General features: G+C 31.6%; 1 protein-coding gene across 1 annotated transcript; it reads right to left on the reverse strand.

The window, feature by feature from the left end:
* Nucleotides 1–5,359: 5,359 nt before the first annotated feature.
* LOC135127798 (elongation factor-like GTPase 1) lies at nt 5,360–8,565 on the reverse strand. Its single transcript, XM_064054421.1, has 2 exons — nt 8,456–8,565; nt 5,360–8,404 (listed from the first exon to the last, which is right to left on the reverse strand). Exon 2 carries the CDS (start codon nt 8,401–8,403, stop codon nt 5,419–5,421), a length of 2,985 nt encoding a protein of 994 aa, XP_063910491.1. The 5' UTR covers nt 8,404; nt 8,456–8,565; the 3' UTR covers nt 5,360–5,418.
* Between the last annotated feature and the right edge of the window lie 11,259 nt (nt 8,566–19,824).

The following is a 19,824-nucleotide window of genomic DNA, read 5'->3' on the forward strand; positions in this document are numbered from 1 at the left end:
TAGAATTTTTAAAAATTTTTAGATTTTCGATTCCCAATTTTTCGGTTTTTTAATTTCTATAAATGTATTTTAATTTTTCGATTTTTCAGTTTTCCGAGTTTTAATTTTTCGACCTCTCAAATTTTCAAATTTTTAGTCATTCTATTTTTGGCTTTTTTATTTTTTCTATTATACAATTTTTTGAGTTTTCAATTTTCTAACTTCCTAGTTTTGGAACTTGGATTTTAAATTTTTTCTTGTTCTAGATTTTTAATTACTCATTTTCTCGATTTTTCATTTTTTAATTTTTCAACAAAAGAACAAATTTATTTATGGAAAGTGAAATTTCGAAAATTCGGAAAATTGCAGCATTGAAACCTCAAAAAATCGAAAAATTAGGAAGGAAATTAAAAATTGAGATGGAAAAAAACGAAACAGTTTTGCAATTTTTCGGTTTAGAATTTTCCAAGTTCTTCATTTTTCATTTTTTACTTGTTCAACATAAGGACACATTTATTCAAACTGAAATTTTTGTTTCCAATTTTTCGGTTTTTCATTTGATGATTTTCAATTATCTGATTTTTCAATTTTTAGAATTCTCAATTTTTCGATTTTTAGATTTTCGACTTTTCAAATTTTCGATTTTTCAGTCATTCCATTTTTGGCTTCAATTTTTTAACTTTCCAGTTTTGGAACTTTTGGATTTAAAATTTTTTCTTGTCTAGATTTTTAATTTTTCACTTTTTTGATTTTTCATTTTTCTACAAAAGAACTAAATTTATTGAAACTGAAGTTTTGAAAATTCGGAAAATTGAAAAATTAAAAATTGAGATGGAAAAAACGAAATAATTTTGCAATTTTTCGGTTTAGAATTTTCCGAGATTTCAATTTTTCATTTTTTAATTGTTCCACATAAAATTAAATAAATGTACTCAAACTGAAATTTTGAAAATCGGAAAATTGCAACATTGAAACAGAAAAATTGTAAAATTAGGAAATCGGGACATTAAAAACTAAACAATTGAAGAAAGGAAAAATTATAAAACGGAAAAATTGAAACAATGAAAAACCGAAAAATTTTTGCAAATTTGCGATTTAATATTTCTCAAGTTCAATTTTTAACATCCGTTTTTCTCGATTTTTCATTTTTTAATTTTTCGTAAAGAGGGCAAATTTATTCAAACTGACATTAAAATCGAAAATTGTAAAATTGGATCTTAAAAAAATTCAAAAATTTAAAAACCGAGAAATTAAAACACTGAAAAAATAGAGAAACTGAAAAATCGGGCAATTGGAAAATTGTAAACTTAACTGCAATTTTTTTTCGGGTTTTTTATGTTACAATTTTTCTCGATTTTTAAATTTATAGATATTTTTATTTTTCGTGTTTCCAAATTTTTTTATTTTTCAATCGATGATTTCTCAATTTCCCAATTTTTTCATTTCCGTTTTTTGAATAATTCTCAATTTTTCGATTTTTCATTTAATTATACTTATTCAACTTCTCTATTTTTTCGATTTTTAAATTTCTACACGTATTCCATTTTTAGCTTTTTTTATTTTTCTACTTTGCGTTTTTTTTTATTTTTCAACTTTCAGTTTTCCAAGTTTTCAATTGTTTAACTTTCCAGTTTTGTAATTTTTCGGTTTAAAATTTTTTCTTGTTCTCGATTTTTAAATTTTCATTTTCTCGATTTTTCATTTTTTAATTTTTTAACAAAAGAACAAATTTATTGAAACTGAATCTTGAAAATTCGGAAAATTGTGGCATTGAATCCTGGAAAAATCGAAAAATTGAGATGGAACAAAACGAAACAATTTTGCAATTTTTCGGTTTAGAATTTTCCAAGTTCTCAATTTTTCATTTTTTAATTGTTCCACATAAAATTAAATAAATGTCTTCAAACTGAAATTTTGAAAATAGAAAAATTAAAAAATCGGAAAATTGCAACATTGAAATAGAAAAATTGTAAGAGGGCAAATTTATTCAAACTGACATTAAAATCGAAAATTATAAAATTGGATCTTAAAAAAATTCAAAAATTTTAAAACCGAGAAATTAAAACCTTGAAAAAATAGAGAAACTGAAAAATCGGGCAATTGGAAAATTGTAAACTTCACTGCAATTTTTTTTCGGGTTTTTTATGTTACAATTTTTCTCGATTTTTAAATTTATAGATATTTTCGTCTAATTTTTCGATTTTTTAGTTGTTGATTTTTCAGTTATCTGATTTTTCAGTTTCATTTTTAATTTTTCAGTGTTTGGATCTTTCAAAATTTTGATTTACAATTTTTTTCAATTTCTAGATATTTTTATTTTTGTTTTTTCAATTATCAGATTTTTCAGTTTCTCAATTTTTCGGTTTTTCAGTGTTTCGTTCTTTCAATTATACCATTTTTTGATTTTTCAATTCTCGATTTTGTAATTTCTGGATATTAGTTTCTCATTTTTCAGTGTCTACATTTTTAATTTTTCGATTTTTTATTTTTTTTATTTTCAGTTTTGCAATTTTTCGATTTTTTTTTCATTTTTTCGGGCTTAACGGTAACATTTTTCCATTCAATGGTTTCTTTGTTTTCCAATTTTTCGTTTTTTTTTCCTAATTATTTTTATTTTTCGTGTTTATAATTTTTCGATTTATCAGTTGTTGATTTATCAATTAACTGATTTTTTAACTTCTCTATTTTTTCGATTTTTAGAATTTTTAAAGATTTTTAGATTTTCGATTCCCAATTTTTCGGCTTTTTGATTTCTATATATGTATTTTAATTTTTCGATTTTTCAGTTTTCCGAGTTTTAATTTTTCGACCTCTCAAATTTTCAAATTTTTAGTCATTCTATTTTTGGCTTTTTATATTTTCTATTATACAATTTTTTGAGTTTTCAATTTTCTAACTTTCTAGTTTTGGAACTTGGATTTTAAATTTTTTCTTGTTCTAGATTTTTAATTACTCATTTTCTCGATTTTTCATTTTTTAATTTTTCAACAAAAGAACAAATTTATTTATTGAAACTGAATTTTCGAAAATTCGGAAAATTGCAGCACTGAAACCTCAAAAAATCGAAAAATTGAAAAATTAAAAATTGAGATGGAAAAAACGAAACAGTTTTGCAATTTTTCGGTTTAGAATTTTCCAAGTTCTTCATTTTTCTATTTTTAATTGTTCAATTATTCAAACTGAAATTTTTGTATCCAATTTTTCGATTTTTCATTTGATGATTTTCAATTATCTGATTTTTCAATTTCTCCATTTCGTCAATTTTTCGATTTTTAGATTTTTGATTCTCAGTTTTTCGATTTTTAAATTTTCGTCTTTTCAAATTTTCGATTTTTCAGTCATTCCATTTTTGGCATCAATTTTTTAACTTTCCAGTTTTGGAACTTTTGCATTTAAAATCTTTTCTTGTTCTAAATTTTTAATTTTTCACTTTTTTGATTTTTCATTTTTCTACAAAAGAACTAAATTTATTGAAACTGAAGTTTCGAAAATTCGGAAAATTGAAAAATTAAAAATTGAGATGGAAAAAACGAAATAATTGTGCAATTTTTCGGTTTAGAATTTTCTGAGTTTTCAATTTTTCATTTGTTAATTGTTCCACATAAAATTAAATAAATGTATTCAAACTGAAATTTTGAAACTCGAAAAATTGAAAAATCGGGAAATTGCAACATTGAAACAGAAAAATTGTAACATTAGGAAATCGGGACATTAAAAACTAAACAATTGAAGAAAGGAAAAATTATAAAACGGAAAAATTGAAACAACGAAAAACCGAAAATTTTTGCAAATTTGAGATTTAATATTTCTCAAGTTCAATTTTTAACATTCGTTTTTCTCGATTTTTCATTTTTTAATTTTTCGTAAAGAGGGAAAATTTACTCAAACTGGCATTAAAATCGAAAATTGTAAAATTGGATCTTAAAAAAATTCAAAAATTTAAAAACCGAGAAATTAAAACATTGAAAAAATAGAGAAACTGAAAAATCGGGCAATTGGAAAATTGTAAACTTAACTGCAATTCTTTTTCGGGTTTTTTATGTTACAATATTTCTCGATTTTAAATTTAAAGATATTTTTATTTTTCGTGTTTCCAAGTTTTTTTATTTTTCAATCGATGATTTCTCAATTTCTTTATTTTTTCATTTCAGTTTTTTGAATAATTCTCAATTTTTCGATTTTTCATTTAATTCTACTTATTCAACTTCTCTATTTTTTCGATTTTTAAATTTCTACACATATTCCATTTTTAGCTTTTTTATTTTTTCGATTTTGCGTTTTTTTTTTTTTTTTCAACTTTCAGTTTTCCAAGTTTTCAATTTTTTAACTTTCTAGTTTTGTAATTTTTCAGTTTAAAATTTTTTCTTGTTCTCGATTTTTAAATTTTCATTTTCTCGATTTTTCATTTTTTAATTTTTTAACAAATGAACAAATTTATTGAAACTAAATCTTGAAAATTCGGAAAATTGTGGCATTGAATCCTGGAAAAATAGAAAAATTGAAAAATTAAAAATTGAGATGGAAAAAAACGAAACAGTTTTGCAATTTTTCGGTTTAGAATTTTCCAAGTTCTCCATTTTTCATTTTTTAATTGTTCAACATAAGGACAAATTTATTCAAACTAAAATTTTTGTTTCTAATTTTTCGATTTTTCATTTGATGATTTTCAATTATCTGATTTTTCAATTTCTTCATTTCGTCAATTTTTAGAATTCTCAACTTTTTGATTTTTAGATTTTTGATTCTCAGTTTTTCGATTTTTAAATTTTCGACTTTTCAAATTTTCGATTTTTTAGTCATTCCATTTTTGGCTTCAATTTTTTAATTTTCCAGTTTTGGAACTTTTAGATTTAAAATTTTTTCTTGCTCTAGATTTTTAATTTCTCACTTTTTTGATTTTTCATTTTTCTACCAAAGAACTAAATTTATTGAAACTGAAGTTTTGAAAATTCGGAAAATTGAAAAATTAAAAACTGAGATGGAAAAAACGAAATAATTTTGCAATTTTTCGGTTTAGAATTTTCTGAGTTTTCAATTTTTCATTTTTTAATTGTTCCACATAAAATTAAATAAATGTATTCAAACTGAAATTTTGAAAATCGAAAAATTGAAAAATCGGAAAATCGTAACATTGAAACAGAAAAATTGTAAAATTTCGAAATCGGGACATTAAAAACTAGAACAGTTGAAGAAACGAAAAATTATAAAACGGAAAAATTGAAACAACGAATAACCGAAAAATTTTTGCAAATTTGCGATTTAATATTTGTCAAGTTCAATTTTTAACATTCGTTTTTCTCTGTAATTTTTTATTATACAAAATCGTGCATTTTTGCATCATTTTTGACAATGTATGAAAGGAAATGAATGACTTAAGAAATTACATAAAATTATTTATTAATACCAAAAATATGTACAATTAAATTAACACAGTTCGCGCTACTTCTTTTTGTTTAAAGTTCTTTGTTTTTCCCCGTGTACCACCACCTGCTCTTCCACGTGCAATCCTTTCCTCTTCCGTATCGCTTTTCTTAGTTTCATAGCCCTAACGGCTGACTCCACATTCACGTCTTCCTCGTCCTCATCGTCATCCACGGGTTCATAAAAAGGGTCACCGTCGATAATCTCAAAGTGGCTAAATTTGAGAGTGGGTATCGCTTGTCCGGAAGTAGTTTTTCTGATCTCGTTGGCAAACCCGGTACTTTCGACTACTGGAATTTGAGCCTTCACCAGGAAGCTTTTCTCTTGTTCATCCATACCCACAGCGTCTAGAACTTTCCCATGCCTTTTACTCACAACTGAGTAAACTTTACCCAAAATATTGGTATTGACTTGGATACTTGTGGTAAAAATGGGCTCCATGAGTCTCTGTTGTTGTTTCTCAAAGGCTTCCCTAAACGCGCTACTCAAAGTAGACTCTATATTCACGTTAGTTTTAGTTGTACCATCTAAAACTTCGTCATGTACTACTTCAAACTTCTTTATTAGGAAAGCACACCCTTTGAGGGGTTCTTCACAAAGAGGACCTGCTTTACAACAACTATTGAAGGCGTTGACTACGAAATGGTCAAAGCAGGACCTCTGATCATGTTCGTCTAGAGTTTCAAAGAGATTTCGTCTATAGTCAGTCGTGGTGTTGATCAGAAGGTTAATACTGTCGCTCATTCTACCCACACTCCAGATGTTGTTCTTTAAGTTGCACCAGATACCTTTACACGAGTCTAAACTTGAGTTTAATTGGTCTCTAGTGTGTTTCAAAGCTGCATTCATTGCTTCACTTTTGAAACTTTTGGCAGTTGGAGCTTTCAACTCCTCTGGTTTATGGTCACGCTTGGCGAAAAGCTCAAAACCGCTAGTCTGTTGAAGCTCCTCTGCCGCACTCAGTACTTTAAAGCTCTTTTCAACTTCGTTGGACACAGCGTCAGGGAGGGCCACGACGACCACGGTTAGACGAATCTGGGAAGCTTCAACCGTGACCGAATTCTCTAGGTCTCTTTTAAAATCGCCTTTACTAGTTCCATGGGTGATGGTTTCCCTCAGAGACACCATAGGACTCGAAACATTGATTTCTATTTTTGCAAATTTCGTAGTTAGGTCTTCTAGACACTTCGCTAGATGAACATCACCAGCAGTTAGAAGAACATACTCTCCAGTTTCTTGAATAATGACTTGAACACACGAATCGCTTTGCATTAAAGTTCTTAAACCTTGACGCAAAACTGGGAGCTCTTTTGGGTTTGATGCTTCTATGGCGTTTCGGACGATGGGTGGCTGGGATGGGTGTTCTATAAATGGGACGCAGTGAAGGGTCGTGGAAAGCGTGGCAGTTCTGACGATTGATGATTCCAGACCACCTATACCACAAACATTCCCAGCTGCTATAGTATCCACTAAGACTAACTCGCGCCCGAAAAGCATATACAGCTCTTGGATTTTAACCAATTGAGCGCCTTTACCACTAGAAGTCTCATCCGGTGCATATTGTGGCGAAAAAACGTAAATTTCTTGCCCGGTTTTTAAAGATCCGCTGAAAACTCTCGCTAGTGCAATTATCGAAAAATCCTTTTCGTCAACTTTAGTTTCTTCTTTTTCTTCATCAGTACTCGCTTTTGGTTGTTCTTTTTCCGCTTCCTTTTTTTCGCTAGTTTGGTCTCTATTTCTTGGTTTAGGCACGAACGTTTTTGGTTGGTTTTGCGACAAATTTTTCTTATCGACGCAGAACATTTTAGAAACGTAGGACACACAAGGCCCGGTTTCATCCGAGTTTTGGAAAACCGTCACCAGTTTGTCTAGACAGCTCCTGTGGAATTCGTTCTCGCAAAACCTGTTATAGTCCAACAAGTATTTAATTTTTTCGTCGCTGATGTTCGACGGAGGAGAAATAATTTTCATACACTGGTGGATAATAATTTCAGCTAGAGGGCTCCAAGATTGCATTATAGCCCGTAGTTGGATTTTCGAATCCGTGTGGTTCATTTCGCGGGTCGTACCAACAATATTTAGTTTTTCCGCAATCAAACTAACTTTATCTTTTTGCATTTGTATGACTATCGTTGAATAAATATGAAAAATAGTTTTCAAACACAGTTGGATGAATAAATTCGTTTTACCCTTTTCAATACCCCCTAACTTAATTGTATTCGTTTTAGAGTCAACATAGGCGTCAAAGTTCCACAATTTCGTATTTAACGACTCCACACTCTCATTCTTAAGCGTTTTAATAAAAATTTTCGAAATCTGTTTAGTGGTAAAGCCCCACCCATCAATCGCACTAGCAAAAATAACATTACCTACGTCCGGCGAAAACAACAATCCCGTGTCTTCAATATCCACCTCACTGTCACAATATTCGTACTGATACAACTCCGCCACAATCGCGTTACAGTCTTCAATAGCGCGCAACACACACTGGAAAATCTCGTTCACGTCTTTGTGCAATTCTACAATTAATTTATCCATTTTGTTTAACACGAGCACCATTTTGCACCGCTCTGTGAAGGCTAATTTTATCGCTTCTCGGGTTTGTACGCACACCCCTTCGACCAAATCCACGACAATCAAAGCCCCGTCGCACACCCGCAAAGCCGCGCCGACTTCGGTGGAAAAGTCAATATGTCCCGGGGTGTCGATCAGGTTTAGGAGGAGAGGTTGTTCCTCGTTTGTGTCTTCGTCGTCTACTATGTTTAGTAGCGACACTGTGCTGCTCTTCATCGTGATTCCGCGTTCTTGTTCATCTAGCCGGTCGTCCAAGTAGCGGATTTGGCCGGCCATGCGTTTGCTTACGAGGCGGTTGGTTGCGAGTAAAGAGTCTGCGATTGTGGTTTTGCCGTGGTCTACGTGAGCTAGGATGCACACGTTTCGGATGCAGCGGGTTTCTTTCATGCATTGTTGGAGGATTTCGAGGGGCGGTCGCATCGATGCCATGCTGGAAATAATTGGGTTTAATAAGAGGGTTGGGGATAAATCGTGGACTTACTTTTTTAGCTGGCAAATTGTAAGTGGAACAAGTGTGGGGAGCGAGAGTTTAAATAGAGGTTATGTCGTATCAGCTGTCAATTGTCACGCACGTGTTTGGTTGTTAAGGGGGGGTTTACATTTGTGTTCAGAGTTGCATTCACACAACACGTCATTTTTTTTAGTGTTAAATCATAATTTTGGATATGTGCAAAGTTTCAAACGATTTCACAAGATTTCAAATTATTTTTCGTGACGCTATCAAGGTACTTATCAAGATATAGGACTTTTACCATGTTGTGCAATAAAATGGTGGAGAGAATTAACAAATTAATATTTTCATTTTACTTTAATTTTACGAAGTATTATTTTTATTTCTAAGCGAAATTTGAACACTATTCTTGTTTTATGCATATTGTGCAAATGAAGAGTACTACTGGATTCGAGAAAAATAAAAAAATGTCCACCTGATGAAGGTAAATACTGTGTGGCGAAACATGTTACTTGGCTGTCTCCTATCATTTAAAATAATTTAAAATGGAGTGTATTGTTCATTAAAAACTAGTAAACTATCAAGATTTATAAGGCCTTGACAGTGAATTAACAATTTATTAAATTTAAAAAATTAAATATTTATATTAGAATAACTGCAACCAACTATACAAAAGTTTTAATAGTACATTATGGAACTAGTGGATGAAGTTGAATTTCAACGGCGAGAGTGATTTTTTCACACGAGCGAGTGCAACGAGCGAGTGCGAAAAAGAAACTCGAGCCGTTGAAATTTCTTCATCCGCGAGTTGCATATACTATTTTTTCTAAGAAATTAGGAAATAAATGTTTGTTTATGGTAGGTATTTTATTTTTGAAATACATTAACTGTAATAGAACAATTTGTGCAATTATCACCAATAATATTTACACTTTTATCGTAAGTATTATTTGAACTTGTATCTTTGTTTAAACTTAGTTGGCTGCTTCCTGTATCAATAACTGCACTTGTATCAGATTCGAAAATGCCGCATTGGCAGCATTCAAAATTTCTTCAGAAACTTCGTCAGTCTCACTCATGTTCATTGTTTTCACTTGTGTAAACTAGCAGTATTAAACGTCAAACACTAACGGGTCGTCCAGCCTAGGCGTCATGATTTTCGAAGCGCGCGAAGCGGACGGTGCGGTCGGTGCAGGCGATACGCGACACGTTTCGCTAGCTGCGAAACGCTCAGGCTGGACGACCCGTTAAAATCGTAGACGGCCGAGTATTTTTCCACTAGAGGGTGAAATGAAATTTCATCCACTGCCAGCGATGGGAAAATGACAAACTTCAACCTTAATGAGTAGAAAAAATAATTTTTTACACGCTTATAACTGTACTGTTATGTTTTTTTAGTTTAATTTGCTTAATTACACTATTGTTGTTTTCATTATTTTATGTTCTTTGTCGTTAACTTTTGTCTGCAATTTTATAAATAGAATTAAAGAAACATGAAAACAATTTATGACCGGACTTTCTAAAAGTTTTTGTTTGAAATTTTGTTGTTGTTTTCTGAAAATTTTCGTTTAGTGGTTTTATAATAATTACAAGTTTATGAAACTTACAGTAAGTCCTTCATCTTTTCACAATCTATTAATAATTTAAATAAATAATTTAAAACTAAAATAAGTAATTCATCACTTTTATAACTATATTAAACTTTATAATTTTTACTTCCCGAGAGTAGGCTAAGGAAGTATAGTATTCGAGTTCATCGGGTGACTCCCTACTTTTATGTTTTCTCGGCCTTTCTTAACCCCTGGACTACAAAGAAATAGATCTCCTGTTTCCGTCTATCTGTCTGAATTTTTATTAAGATAGATAATTTCCGAAATTACTCGACCGATTGTAACCACATTCAATCAAATCCAAGTGTTGTTTAAAATGTTTAATGTATTTCAGAACATGTGTATTTGAGTACGCTAAATTTGCAGAATTCTGGAATAAACTTCAAAATTGAATAAATTATACAATAGTATATATTTAACGATTCAAATTCGGCCAATGCAGGGCCGGCTTGTCCTATTAAGTACGTGAGGCAACGTTTTCTCGACCTTTCATGACGCCTACAGGGCGAAGAAATAGGTCTCCCGTTTCCATCTGTCCGTCTGCCGTCCCGGATTTTTATTAGACAGATAATCTCCAAAAATAACATAGTCCTAAACATGTAGTTTATGACTCCGAAAAGAGTTTTTACCCAAAACGTCCAGATTTTTGGAAAACAAAATCAAAATTATAAAACAACATTTTATAATTTAATTTTGAATCTGCAAAACCGAATGTTTTGAAATCTTGCAGATGTTTTAAAGTTATCATAAGCATGGTAAATTTTTGATCAAAATGTATTTGCTCATCTCCCCTAAAAAATTGATGACGTCATCCCAAAATTTTACTGAATAAACCCTATCTAAAATGTACAAAATATGATGAGTCTGTACTTGTGATTTATCATTCCATTAATATTTTTTGGATTGACATATACAGGGTGACTCAAAAAAAAGTGATTGTATTTCAGGAGCGAGGGAAGTTCTGTCGAAACAACTTTCGACCAATTTTTATTATTTCTCATCGATACATTGCCACCCAATTTTTTTTTCTATTATTTTAAAAATAAACGTGAAAAATTATAGTTATTCTTATCTTGGGAATCTAGAAGAAACTGGAAGAATCTGAAACAGTCTGCAGGGATCTGAAATGATCTGGAAAAATTTAAATGAATTTGAGAACATTTAAGGGAATGTGAGAGAATTTGAGAGGGTTTGTAAGAATCTGAGAGAATCTCGAAGAATTTAGCAAAATCTAAAAGAATCTAGAAGAATCTGGAAGAATCTGGAAGAGTCTGTAAGGATCTGAAAGGATTTGTAAGGATCTCAAACAATCTGAACAGAAGAAAAATGTTAAAGAATCTTGAGGATTTCGATTCAAAATAAGGAAAAGTCGTAAAGAAAATGAAAGAATCTGAAAGAATCTGGACCAGTTTGCAGCAGTCTGAACCAATGTGGAAGAATCTTGAAACGATTTGTTGCGATATTTTAATTGTTTAATGTTCTAAATTTTAGATGTTCTTATTTTCGATTTTTTGATTTTTCATTTCTTCAGCACATATATCTAGTTTTCGATTTTTCAAATTTTGACGATGCTAAATTTTCAGTTTTCCGATTTCTCAATTATTCTATTTTTAATTTTTCCATTTCTCAACTTGTCGAAGTTTTGATTTTCCAGTTCATCAATTCTTCTATTTTTCGACTTTACTTTTTTGGTTTTTATTTCAGTTTTGGAATTTTCCAATATTCTGATTCTCCGATTTTTCAATTTTTGGGCTGCTGGATTTTTCGATATTTTATTTTTTGGATTTTCAGTTTTTCGTTTTTTTAACTTAAGAGATTTCCATTTTTCGACATTTCGATATTCTAATTTTTCAATTTTCCGAATTTTTAAATTTTCGATTTTTCAGTTTTTTTGATCTCGATTCGGATGTTTCGATGTTTTAATTGTGCAATCATCTACTTTTGAATTATCCGATTTTTCAATTTTCCACATTTTTAAATTTTCGAGTTTCGAGTTCCCGACATCTTGATTTTTCAATTTTTCCATTTTTAAATTTTAATCGTCGAATTTTTATTTTTTGATATTTTGATGTTTTTCAGTTTTACGATATTTTTCAATGTTTTAAATTTTGGATTTTTCGATTTTTCGAGTTTTCTGTTCTATATTTTAATTTTTGAGATCTCGATTTAACGAGATTCGGATGTTTCCATGTTATGATTGTGCAATCTCTCGCTTTATCGATTTTTCCATCGTTAAATTTTAGATTTTTCGATTTTGGCGTCTTTCGCTTTCTCAATTTTTCGACTTTCGACCTTTCGACTTCTCGACTCCTCGATTTCTCGATATTTTCGTTTTTTGATTTCTCAATGTCTCAATTTTTGAAATTTTCAATGTTTCAATTTGTCGGTTTTTCGATTTTTGCTTTTCGGCTTTTCGATTTTTGGATTTTTGAATTATCCGATTTTTCATTTTTCCAAATTTTTAGATTTTCGCGTTTCGAGATTTCGATTTCTTGATTTTTCAATTTTTCGATTTTTAAATTTTAGATTGTCGAATTTTTATTTTTTGATGTTTCGATTTCTGCATTTTTCAATTTCACTATATTTTAATTTTTAAATGTTTTAAATTTTGGAGTTTTCCGATTTCTCAATTAATCTACATATTTTTTAATTTTCCCATTTCTCGACCTCCCAAAGTTTCGATTTTTCAGTTCTTCAGTACTTCAATTTTTCGATTTTTCAGGTTTTTGATTTTCAATTTTTCGATTTTTTAAGTTTGCGATTTTTCGACTTTGCTTTTTTGACTTTTCGATTTCTCAATTCTTCAATTTTGTGATTTTTCAGTTTTTGATTCTTTAATTTTTCTTCAATTTTTCAACTTTTCAGTTTTGTAGGATTTCGACTTTTCGATTTTTCGAGTTCTGGATTTTTCGATTTCTCGGTTTTTTACTTTTTCGTTTTTAAACTTTGGATTTTTCAAATTTTCGACTGTTTTATACTTCGATTTCTCAATCTTTCAATTTTTCGACATTTTAACTTTAATCAGAAATAGTTTCCATTTTAACGGAAAGTTGCTCAGAATCACGAATTAATTATGCTATTTTGACGATATTTGCTCAAATACTTAATAGAGAAAAACGATTTAGCTTTATATCAGAATTTTCACCCAGTTTTTTACGAAAACTGAAGTTGCTCAAATCAATTGAAAAATGTGCGAATGGTCTCTGTATTGTTTTGTATTTTTAATCTAATTTGCTTCAAAATTGTACATAGCAAATGGGTTTTAAATTGTATAAAATAACATAGTCCTAAACATCATCCGCAGCGAAACGAGCGAGTGAACATGTCTTCTAACGCTCTTGTATGTTTACACTGTAGGGTCAAAGCCGTGAAGGGGCCTAAATGTGTAAATTGTGAAAGAGTGTTTCATCCGAAGTGTGTTGAACGTTTAAATGTAATTGTTTTAAATAGTGAGCAAGTTATTTGTTGCAAACAATCGCAAGATACGCAAGATGACAGTGACGTCGTTATCAAGTTCTTAAAAAGTGATGCATTTGGCGCTATAGTCAAAAATATTGTGCAGCATGAAACTTCGGTCCTGTTTGATGAAATAACTAGAATTCGAGAGGAACTGGATGCCGTCAAATCGACCAATATTGACCTAATAAAGTTGCTAACAAGCTCTAACAAAGTCAGCGTTCCAGGTGTGTCCTATTCTCATGTGACTCAGCATCTTTCGGCATGTAATCAGCAGCACTTCATCAAATCCGGGAACAGCACTGAAATTCCTTCTAACGATATTTCTCCAGGAAAAACTGTAGTTGGTGATAAAACAGCAGACTTGCTTGATAAAAGGATTGAAAAAGCAAGTGTCTTATCTGTGGAAGGTTCTCCTGTTAATGATAAGAATACTTTCACTTTCCCAAGACATCAACGAAAAAAACAGAATTTTGCAGACAGGAAACCTAAAATTATCAATGGGGTCAAACCCGCTACTTCGTCATCTCTCCGGGGCGTAGAAAAAATGCACCATTTTTATATTGGCCGAATTGATCCTGACATGACGCCGAGTCAAGTGGAAGAATGTCTGAAATCAGAGATTAATCTCCAAAATTTCAAATGTTCAAAGTTACCCTCTAAAGGGGGAAGTTATAGCTCTTTTAAACTTAGTATTCCTCAGTCTAAATCTAACGATATATTGAATCCTCAAATCTGGCCTCAAGGGGTGGTAGTTCGCAGATTTTTCCCATCAAAAAATAAAGATGACTTTTCAGTTTCTAATGAACGCAAAAATTTTCGAGACGCAGTAGAAGAAGAAACCATAACATAGACCATCTAACGGTGTATTTTCAAAATGTGCGCGGTATGCGAACAAAACTGACCGACTGTTATGTATCGTGCTTGAGTGAGAACTTTGATGTCATTATTTTTGTAGAAACATGGCTTCATCCAGACATCGATGATAGTGAATTTATTGATAACCGATATGTCGTGTACAGGAATGACCGTTCATCAAACAATAGTGAAAAATCTATAGGTGGTGGTGTCCTGATAGCAGTTAGGAAAAATCTTTTATCCAGCAAATTGTACATCCCTTCTTCAGTCGAAGATATATGGATTAGGTTGCAAGTCAACAGCAGATTTTTTATTTTCAGTGCTGTTTATCTCCCACCAGACGTTTCACTTGCTGTCTATGCCGATTATGTTGGCAATCTCAAAACTATATGTTACAACAACTTGGCCGATACGATTTTTGTTCTAGGAGACTTCAATCTGCCTGGCATACAATGGATTCAAGATGATGAGACAATAGGTTTGACTCCAACTAATATTAAATCAGAAAAAGAGACTCTTATATGCTACAATTTTGCGTCATGCGATCTTTGTCAATTTAACAATATTGCCAACTGCAATAATAATATTCTTGACCTTTGTTTTTCCAACTGTGATAGTCTTACTGTAAGTCGTACTGGTGAGTTTGTAAAGGTGGATAAGTTTCATCCACCTCTTAAATTTGTGATATCTGACTGTAACTGTAATTATTACGGTGATACATTTTGTGATACCTATCGTGATTTCAGAAACTGTGATTATAATGCCATCAATTCTTTCCTGTTTAACTTTAACTGGGATTTTATTAGTAGCGATAATGACATATGTGATATTGTAGATGACTTTTACCAGTGTTTGTATTTCATTTGTGATAATTTTATACCAATCCGGAAATCTAAAAGTAAAAATTTTCCCTCTTGGTTTAGCCATGAAACTAGAAAGTTAGTGATTGAGAAGAACAAATTACATCGTCGTTATAAAATAAGCCGTGATATCAGAGATTATTATAATTTCAGTTTAATTAGAGCCAAATGTAAACAAGAAATCGCTTGCTGTTACAAGAAATTTATTAAGAACACCGAATCTCAAATCAACTCTAACCCAAAACATTTTTGGAATTTTATTAAGAGTGTAAAAAACAGTTGCGACTTTTCAAATACAATGATTTATAAAAGTATTGATGTTTGCGGGTTTCAAAACATAGTTGATACGTTTGCCAGTTTTTTTTCTTCCGTATATACTAATAATACCAGCAGTAGTAGTAATTATAACTATCCTTACACAATTGACTCATTTGTTGACATCAGCTCTGTGCATATCACGGAAGATTTGGTAGCAAGAGAACTTAATGCTCTAAACTTAAACAAGGGTGCTGGGCCAGATGAGTTACCTCCAACATTTTTTTATAACTGCAGAGATTCATTGGTTATACCACTAACACGAATTTTCTCTATTTCAATAAGTTCGGGAAAATTTCCTGACTTGTGGAAATCTGCACGTGTGGTACCAATCTTTAAATCTGGCAATAAGCAAGACATTGAAAACTATCGACCGATTAGTATAATTTCAGTTCTATCGAAAATCTTTGAAAACATTGTGTCCAGTTTCATAAGTGATTCTTTTAGAAACGTAATCAGTGTGTCACAACATGGTTTTTGTTCTGGTAGATCAACTGAATCTAATCTCTTTGTATACATAAATGATATTTTTAATGCAATTGAGGACGGTTCGGAAATTCACTGCATCTACACAGACTTCCACAAGGCGTTTGATTCTGTTGATCACACCATTTTGACTTCTACTCTACGGCGTTCGTGATCCTTTACTTTCATGGATTCAATCTTATATCAGTCATCGTCTACATTTTGTACAATTAATGAAGTTCAAGTCATCTACCTACGAATCAACATCTGGAGTTCCTCAAGGCTCGGTTATAGGACCACTTTTATTTAATATCTTCATTAACGATATCTGCTTGAATTTCAACTCAAATTCCTTACTGTATGCAGATGACTTGAAGTTATATAAGAAGATTGATTCCATGTATGACATAAATACTTTGACAAATGATCTTATATGTCTTAACGATTGGTGTAAACTCAATCATATGTCTCTTAACATTAAAAAATGCAAAGCAATGTGCTTTAGTCGCAAAAGTCGTCCCTCAGTTCCATTGTACCTACTAGAAAATACGCCCCTAGACATAGTTAGCAATGCCAAGGATTTGGGTATCTATTTAGACACTAAATTATCTTTCGTCAGTCACTGTGAATATGTTGTTTCTAGAGGTAGAAAACTTTTGGGGTGTTTAAAGCGGTGGACGGTGAACTTCAGTAACATCAGAACCATTCTGATATTATACTATTCGTTAGTCCGATCGATATTGGAATTCAATTGTGTCAACTGGTCACCGTTTTATATCACTCACATAAGCCGAATTGAAGCTGTCCAAGTCAAACTTTTAAAATATGTCAAATATAAGTTGTGTGGTGATGGTATTGTGTTAGCTGATACAGACCTTGTTGCATCTTATCTGTCAGTACATACACTAGAAAATCGTCGTAAGTATCACAAACTATGTTTTCTTTTTAAATTATTAAATGGTTTAATTGAAGCCCCCATATTGCTAGCGTTGGTAGGTCTTAATGTGTCAATCCGTAAGGTTCGTACGCCTAGGCTGTTTTTTATACCAGTTCATAAAACGAATTATGCATTACATTCGCCTCTAAATAGCGTTTTGATGATTGCTAACGAATGCAACACTTTAGAGTTTTTTGGTATCTCCCTCAACGCCTTCAAGAAAGAATGTCGCAAATTGTTACTATTATGTTAATATGAATTGTTATGTTAATATTTTGTTATGTACTTTATGTAATGCCTTTACATCTTTCGGCGTAATAAAGCACTATTATTATTATTATTATTATTATAACATGTAGTTTATTACTCTGAAAAGAGTTTTTACCCGAAACGTCCAGATTTTTGGAAAAAAAATCAAAATTATGAAACAACATTTTGTAATTTAAATTTGAATCTGCTAAACGGAATGCTTTGAAATCTTGCAGATGTTTTAAGGTTATAAAGAGCATAATAAATTTTTAGCCAAAATATTGATGACTCTCCCCTCCAAAAAATTGATGACGTCAGCTCAAAAGTTTGCCGAATAAATCCTATTTAAAATTTACAAAATATGATGAGACTCTTCTTGTAATTTATCATTCCATTCATATTTTTTGGATTTGGCTATACAGGGCGACTCAAAAAAATTATTGAATGCGTAAATTTATTTTATTGATGCTTGGAAATCTTGGAGATGTTTTAAAGTTATCATAAGCATGGTAAAATGATTAAAATGTATTTGCTCATCCCCCCTAAAAAATTGATGACGTCACCCCAAAATTTTGCTGAATAAATCCTAAATGTGAGAGAATTTGAGGGGGTTTGTAAGAATCTGAAAGAATCTCGAAGAATTTAGCATAATCTAAAAGAATCTAGAAAAATCTGGAAGAATTTGGAAGAGTCTGTAGGGATCTGAAAGGATTTGTAAGGATCTCAAACAATTTGAACGGAACTGAAAAATGTTAAAGAATCTTGAGGATTTCGATTCAAAATAAGGAAAAGTTGTAATGAAAATGAAAGAATCTTGAGGAATCTTAACCAGTTTGCAGGAATTTGAACCAATGCGGAAAAATCTGTAGGGATCTGGAAGAATCTGGAACGATTTGAAAGGTGAAAATTTCTTGAGAACTTGTGAGCGAATCTAAAAAAAAAACTGGAAGGATTTGGAAGGATTTTGAAGACTCTGCAGGGATCTGAAAGGATCTGTAAGTATCTGAAACGACCTGAATAAGTAGAATTGAAAGACTTGAAAGAATCTTGAGGATTCCTGACGGTGTCTTTGAAAGAATCTGAAACAGTCCCAAAGTATCGAAAAGTATAAAAAAATCGAAAGAATGTGAAAGAGAGAATCAGAAAGAAAATGAAAGAATGTGAAAGCATCTGATGAATCTGGAGGAATTTGAGGGAATCTGAGAGAATCTGATGGAAGCTGAGGGAATCTGAGAGAAATTGGGAGATTCGGAAAGAATTGGAACGAATCTGAGGGAACTTGTGAGAATCTCGAAGAATCTAAAAAAGACCGGAAGAATCTGGAACAGTCTGCAGGCATCTGAAAGGATTTGTAAGGATCTCAAACAATCTGAACAGAACTGAAAAATGTTAAAGAATCTTGAGGATTTCGATTCAAAATAAGGAAAAATCGTAAAGAAAATGAAAGAATCTGGAGGAATCTTTACCAGTTTGCAGGAATCTGAACCAATGTGGAAAAATTTGGAAGGATCTGGAAAAATCTGAAACGATTTGAAAGGTGAAAAATTCTTGAGAACTTGTGAGCGAATCTAAAAAAAACTAGAAGGATTTGTAAGAATTTTGAAGAATCTGCAGGGATCTGAAAGGATCTGTAAGTATCTGAAATGACCTGAATAGAATTGAAAAACTTTAAAGAATCTTGAGGATTCCTGACGGTGTCTTTGAAAGGATCTGAAACAGTCCCAAAACATCGAAAAGTATAAAAAAATCGAAAGAATGTGAAAGAGAGAATCAGAAAGAAAATGAAAGAATCTGAAAGCATCGGATGAATCTGGAGGAATTTGAGGGAATCTGAGAGAAATTGGGAGATTCGGAAAGAATTGTAACGAATCTGAGGGAACTTGTGAGAATCTAGAAGAATCTAAAAAAGACTGGAAGAATCTGGAACAGTCTGCAGGGATCTGAAAGGATTTGTAAGGATCTAAAACAATCTGGAGAGAACTGAAAAATGTCAAAGAATCTTGAGGATTTCGATTCAAAATAAGGAAAAGTTGTAAAGAAAATGAAAGAATCTGGAGGAATGTTAACCAGTTTGCAGGATCTGAACTAATGTGGAAAAATTTGAAAGGATCTGGAAGAATCTGAAACGATTTGAAAGGTGAAAAATTCTTGAGAACTTGTGAGCGAATCTAAAAAAAAAAAAACTGGAAGGATTCGGAAGAATTTGAAGAATCTGCAGGGATCTGAAATGATCTGTAAGTATCTGAAATGACCTGACTAGAACTGAAAAACTTGAAAGAATCTTAAGGATTCCTGACGGTGTCTTTGAAAGAATCTGAAACAGTCCCAAAGCATCGAAAAGTATAAAAAAATCGAAAGAATGGGAAAGAGAGAATCAGAAAGAATCTGAAAGCATCTGATGAATCTGGAGGAATTTGTGGGAATCTGAGAGAAATTGGGAGATTCGGAAAGAATTGGAACGAATCTGAGGAAACTTGTAAGAATCTAGAAGAATAAAAAAACTGGAAGAATCTGGGACAGTCTGCAGGGATTTGAAAGGATTTAAATGGAAAAAATCGTTGGTGCTACAACTCAATATTTGATTTCTAGCTCGTGTGAGGTGAAGCAGCAGCAGTTTATGTATGGAAGTTAGGCAACCATTTATACACA

This window comes from Zophobas morio, unplaced genomic scaffold, assembly GCF_036711695.1.
Source record: "Zophobas morio isolate AGI-343-1 ecotype UQ-CSIRO unplaced genomic scaffold, CSIRO_AGI_Zmor_V1 ptg000012l, whole genome shotgun sequence".
Lineage (NCBI taxonomy): Eukaryota > Metazoa > Arthropoda > Insecta > Coleoptera > Tenebrionidae > Zophobas > Zophobas morio.